Below are 6551 nucleotides of genomic sequence, written 5' to 3' on the forward strand. Positions count from 1 at the left end.
GCATATTTTAATTGAAGCACCTGTATCTAGTTTGGGAATTCACTATATTTCCTTAAGAAAACTGGCAGGGCACAGTGACTCATTCCTGTAATTCTAGCACTTTGGGAGACTGAGGTAGAAAGATCGCTTGAGGCAGGAGTACGAAACCAGCCTGGCCAACATGTCAAGACCCTGATGCATGCCTGTAGTTCTAGCTACTTGGGAGGCTGAGGTGGGAGGATAGCTTGAGCCCAGGAGGTTAAGACTACAGTGAGCTGTGATTGTGACACTGCACTGCAGCCTGGGCAAGTGAACAAGACCCTGTCTCTAAAAAAAAAAACAAAAAAAACACATTGTGAGATGGTGAATAAGATAGGATTGTTCTTCTTTCTCACAAATGTCCTTCTATTTTAAATGCTTCCTAGTTTCATTCTGTCTGACAGTGGGCAACCTTTTCTTTCTGGATGAAACATTTCAGGCCATGGCACTCTGATTCAAACATTCCCACGTGGTAGGGAATGTAATTAAACATTTTTATTATTTATGTAACTGATGAGACAAAATCTCAAGTTTCTTTTTTCTTGTAACTTTTCCTTGACCTTGGGCTATATTCAATAATAGCTTCTTGATTAATAAAATCTCAGAGTAAAACTTCTTAAAAAATTGAGCTAGATTCCCTGGAAACTTTCTACAACTATTAAATTTTATTCCAGTGGTTTTTCTCTGACTTAGCAGTGGGTTAGTACTTTTAATCCTGTAATATCTCAAAATCTAAAATTAGGCCAGGTGCGGTGGCTCACGCCTGTAATCCCAGTACTTTGGGAGGCCAAGGTGGGTGGATCACCTGAGGTCGGGAATTTGAGACCAGCCTGACCAACATGGAGAAACCCTGTCTGCTGAAAATAGGAAATTAGCCGGGCGTGGTGGCGCATGCCTGTAATCCCAGCTACTCAGAAGGCTGAGGCAGGAGAATCGCTTGAACCTGGGAGGTGTAGGTTGCCATAAGCTGAGATCACACCACTGCACTCCAGCCTGGGCAAAAGAGTGAAACTGTGTCTCAAAAAAAAAAAAAAAAAAATTAAAATTGTCAGACTAACATGCGGCCTATGCTACTGATAAACATTGACTTTGTGATAATTTTGAGGAAATATTTTGAGCTAAATTGTATTAGTATGTATTTTATAGAGAGAGTTTCCAGCTAGTGTGTTGAGCTCAAAGTGTCTCTGTTAGTTGTCCCAGCATAGTGGTGATTCTTCACCTCATCCTTTGAGAATTGCTGGGGCTTCCTATTTAGAATGGAGCTGGCTGGGCGCAGCCCATTACATGCCTGTAATCCCAGCACTTTGGGAGGCCGAGGCAGTGGATCACTTGAGGTCAGGAGTTCGAGATCAGCCTGGCCAACATGGTGAAACCCTGACTCTACTAAAAATACAAAAGTTAGCTGGGCCTGGTGATGCACATCTGTAAGCCCAGCTACTGGGAAGCTGAGGCAGGAGAATCGCTTGAACCTGGGAGGTGGAGGTTGCAGTGAGCTGAGATACTGCCACTGCACTCCAGCCTGGGCAACAGAGTGAGACTCCATCTCAGGAAAAAAAAAAAAAAAAAAGAATGAAGCTGCCTCCGGAGCTTCCTCTCTAACCCCAGCATTTTCCCCTCCTATTCCCGAACTTAGAGACTTTACTGTCAGCCTTCCCTGTCCTCACTTTCCAGTCAGCTGAAAGTTTCAAGGGAACAAAATATTTCTTTCAAAAGATAGGAACCTATTTTAAAAGGTATTGTGTTTCAAAATCATGCCACCTTATTAAAATATTTGTCACTTAAAAATAAACTTACACTTCCTCCTTGAATTTATCCAAAGTTATTATATGTCCATCATCTTTTAAATCTCCATCTTCAGTGCATAGACCCAGAGTTTTTAGGGCTGTAAAATAATGGGAAGAAATTAAGTGAGAATTTTACAAAGTGAGAAGTATTTTCTGCTAGAAAAAAAATGGAATGACCACAAACTATTACCTCAATTTGTAGAATGTACTGACCTTCTTTATACTGTACAAATGATATGGTGCCTCTGCCTGAGGAGTCCATCATCTCAAACATGGCCACAATGTTAGAGTTATCCATAAAGAAAGGAAATGCTACGCCTGTTACTTTTGCAATTCTCAGTCGTTCCAATAGAGAGATTAAATATTCTCTTGGTTTTCTGCAAAAGAATAGTTCCATCTCTTTCTGATACAAAATTAAAATATGTCACAAATAGAAGTAGTCATTTAACAATTATTAAACAGCTATAGCAAAGGCACTGTACTAGGCACTGGGGACACAGGCCTTACTTTTCATGAAACAGTCCAACAAGAAGGTAAGACATTGAATACTTAAATAATTACATATACAAATGCCCTTTCTCAGATGATTGAATACAGGGACTGGACCTGGGCATTTTTTAGAGAAACTCCCCAAGTGACTATAAGTTGCAGACAGGGTTGAAAACCAAAAGATAAAGGAAACAGCATAATGCAGGAAAGAAGTTGGACACCTAAAGAATTGATAAGATATAAATAGTAGGCTGGGCATGGTGGCTCATGCCTGTAATCTCAGCACTTTGGGAGGCTGAGGAGGGTGGATCACCTGAGGTTGGGAGTTTGAGACCAGCCTCACCAACATGGAGGACTCTCATCTCTACTAAAATACAAAGTTAACCGGGCATGGTGGCGCATGCCTGTAATCCCAGCTACTCCGGAGACTGAAGCAGGAGAATCACTTGAGCCTGGGAGGCGGAGGTTGCAGTGAGCCAAGATTACACCATTGCACTCCAGCCTGGGCAACAGAGCAAGACTGTGTCCAAAAAAAAATTTTTTTTAAAATATATGTATATATACACACACACATACACACATACATACATATATATAATAAAACAGACTGATAAATATGGTCCTGTAATTAGGAAGCATATGTATTCATTTCTAACATAAAATCAATTTGATAAATATTCTGTAGTTTAAGCAATTTTAAAATGAAAATCAGATCCGCGGGAGCGGCAGGGTGGCGGGAGGAACCGTTAGGGGAACTGAAGCTGCCGATTAAGCCTGATCAAGATGACAACCTCCCAAAAGCACCGAGACTTCGTGGCAGAGCCCATGGGGAGAAGCCAGTGGGGAGCCTGGCTGGGATTGGTGAAGTCCTGGGCAAGAAGCTGGAGGAGAGGGGCTTTGACAAGNAAAAAAAAAAAAAAAAAAAATGAAAATCAAGATCAACTCACTTTTCAGAAATAGTGCAGAACAATCATGATGAAGCCAAAAGTAGTAGTGATAGAGCAGTTTGGATAGTATATACCACTCCTGTTGCTTGATCATTTTATCATTTCAATTTAAGCTTTACTCTTACTTTTTTTTAAGTTAGAGACAGGATCTTGCTATGTTGCCTAGACCAGTCTCGAGCTCCTGGGCTCAAGCAGTCCTCCCACCTCGGCCTCCCAAAACATTGGGATTTATAGGCATGAGCCACGATGCTTGGCCAATTCGTGTTTTCTTTAAAAAATTTAAGTTACGGCCGGGCGTGGTGGCTCACACCTGTAATCCCAGCACTTTGGGAGGCTGAGGCGGAAGGATCAGGAGGTCAGGAGATCGAGACCATCCTGGCTAACACGGTGAAAGAAACCCTGTCTCTACTAAAAATACAAAAAATTAGCCTGGCGGGTGCCTGTAGTCCCAGCTACTTGGGAGGCTGAGGCAGGAGAATGGCATGAATCCGGGAGGCAGAGCTTGCAATGAGCTGAGATCGCACCACTGCACTCCAGCGTGGGTGACAGAGCGAGACTCCATCACAAAAAAAAAAAAAAAATTAAGTTACGTCATTACTGAGAATTTCACGTTTATAAAAGTAGAAAAGTAAAATGAACCCATCACCAACTTCAACTGTTAAAATGTGTGGTCAATCTTAATTCACTATAGCCCTATCCACATCAGTTTGTGAGGAACAAAGTTAATCTTGTTTGTGCCCTAATTGAAGAGTACTGACAATTAACAGCATAAACAATAGCCCAAACCATCTCAGTTGGTTCATTTTATGCAATTCTGACTTAAAAGGTTAAGCACACTTTCCACTCAATCAGTACTAAAACCAATGCACCAGATCAGCTGCAGACAAAAAAGGACAGCTTTCAATGGAAAATTTTAAACGTGGGCTCAAGATCCTGAAGCAATTCTTCAAAGAATTGTTAACAGGAGATGAAACATGGTTCTACAGTGTCATCCTAAAGACAAACTCAATCAAAGCAATGGCTACCAAGAGGTGACATGGTCCAGTCAAAGCACAAGTCGACCAGTCAAGAGCAAAGGTCACGGCAACACTTCCTTGGGATGCTCAAGGCATTTTGCTTGTTGATTTTTTGGAGTCCCAAAGAATGATAGCATCTGCTTATTATGAGAATGTTTTGAGAAAGCCAAAGCTTTAGTTTAAAAAAACCCAGGAAAATTTCACAAGAAAGTCCTTCTCTACCACAGCAATGCTCCTGCTCATTCCTCTCATGGAACAGGGCAATTTTACAAGAGTTTCAATGGGAAATCATTAGCATCCACCTTACAGTCCTGATTTAGCTCCTTTTGACTTTTTTGTTTCCTGATCTTAAAAAAACCTTTAAAGGGCACCCCTTTTTCTTTATGATGTAAAAAAGACTGCACTGACGACGTTAAATTTCCAGGGCCCTCAGAGTTCTTTAGGGATGGACTAAATGGCTGGTATCATTGTTTACAAAAGTATCTTGAATTTGATAGAGCTTATGTTGAGAAATAATTTTAGTCTTTTAATTCCATTTTCCATGGACTTTTGAAGTCCCTTTATATGTATTTTTTCATAGTGAGAACACTGATAATCTACTCTTTCAGCAGTTTTCAAATATATATATTAACTGTAGTTACCATGATAATACAGTAGGTCTCTTGAACTTACTCTTCTGTCTGAAATTTTGTGTCCTTTGGCCAACATCTCCCCAATGCCCCCACCCTCTGGCTCTTGAGCATCACTTTCCTCTTTTTATGAGTTTGACTTTTTCAGATTCCACATATAATTAAGATCATGAGGTATTCTTCTGTACCTGATTTACTTAATGTCTTCTATGCTCATCCATGTTGTTGCAAATGACAGGATGTTCGTCTTTTTGTAAGACTGAATAGTATGTCATTGTGTATATATCACATTTTCTTCATCCATTCATCCATGGACACTTAGGCTGATTCTATATAGTGGCTATTGTGAATAGTGCTGCGATGAATACGAGTGCAGGTATTTCTTCAACGTGCTGATTTCATTTCCTGTGGATATATACCCAGTGGTGGGAACGCCAGACAAATTCTATGTTTACGTTTTTGAGAAACCGCCATATTGTTTTCCACAATGGTTGTACTAATTCACAATCCCACCAGTGGTGTACAAGGGTTCCCTTTTCTCCACATCCCTGCCAACACTTGAAATCTTTCATCTTTGGTTAGTGTTTTAGAGATGGAGTCTCATTATGTTGCTCAGGCTGGTCTTGAACTCCTGGACCCAAGTGATCCTCCTGCCTTGGCCTCCTGAGCAGCTGGGACTACAGGCATGTGCCATCATGCTCAGTTATCTTTTGTTTTCTGATAATACCGTGTCTAACAGGTGTGAGATGGTATCTCATTGTGGTTTTATTTTGCATTCCCTTGGTTAGTGATACTGAACATTTTTTCATATACCTGTTGGCCATTTCTATATCTTCTATGGAAAAATGTCTATTTATGTCCTTTGCCCATTAAATTTTTTTTTTAAACTATTGAGTTATTACATGTTTTGGATATTGACCCCTTATCAGACACATAATTTGCAAATATATTCTCCCATTCCATAGGTTGTCTCTTCACTCAGGTTATGTTTTTGAATGTTTTAATTTATAGGTTTCCACTCCATCTTTTTCATCCCTGGGAATCTATGTGTTGAAACCAGAAGTAGACTTTTAAATCTAATATTGTGCCTTGCTGGTACAAATATGCTCTAGCAATAAATAGGCTAGTAAAGGCAGTCACATTTTGTATGAAATCTTCTGTTTCTTCTTTCTGGACCATATATCAAATTCAGAAACTGGAAAAAGACGAACTTTGAATTTCAACTCACTACATTTCATTTTAAGGCTTGAATAAGTAAATAATGCTAATGGAACTTGGTGTACCACTTTGATGAAAATCCAAACCAGGCTTATTGTGTATCCTTTAGGCTGCATGGGATGTTACAATGTTTATGTTTGGAGACTACAATGTATACTCTACCTGCTTTTAAAAATGTTTTGAAAATGATCACAACATAAATATATATAATAAAGACAGAACCTTTTTAAAACATGAAAGGCAGAGCCAAATGTTACTAACCACCTATGTTACATAAATGTCAGCAGACATAAGAAAACAATTCTTCAAGGGATACAACATTCAGGTTCAACTTCTTAATCATAATAGCTAATTGACCTCCTATGTTACATAAAATGTCAGCTGATATAAAAAACAGTCCTTCAAGGGATACAACGCTTAGGTCCAACACCTTTTTTTTTTTTTTTTTTT

The 6551-nt window shown here is 39.6% G+C and overlaps 1 protein-coding gene across 1 annotated transcript in view; it reads right to left on the bottom strand.

Annotated features, from left to right (window-relative positions):
• Window positions 1–6551, bottom strand: part of EFCAB10 (EF-hand calcium binding domain 10) — a 16770-nt gene that overhangs the window by 1840 nt on the left and 8379 nt on the right. Inside the window, exons 2-3 of the mRNA XM_017874642.1 lie at window positions 2016–2179; window positions 1813–1900 (exon numbers count right to left, since the gene is read on the bottom strand). Coding sequence (XP_017730131.1) covers window positions 1813–1900; window positions 2016–2179 — 252 coding nt within the window. The remainder of the gene's footprint in view (window positions 1–1812; window positions 1901–2015; window positions 2180–6551) is intronic.

This window comes from Rhinopithecus bieti, unplaced genomic scaffold (assembly GCF_001698545.2).
Source record: "Rhinopithecus bieti isolate Rb0 unplaced genomic scaffold, ASM169854v2 scaffold_7414, whole genome shotgun sequence".
NCBI classification, from domain to species: domain Eukaryota; kingdom Metazoa; phylum Chordata; class Mammalia; order Primates; family Cercopithecidae; genus Rhinopithecus; species Rhinopithecus bieti.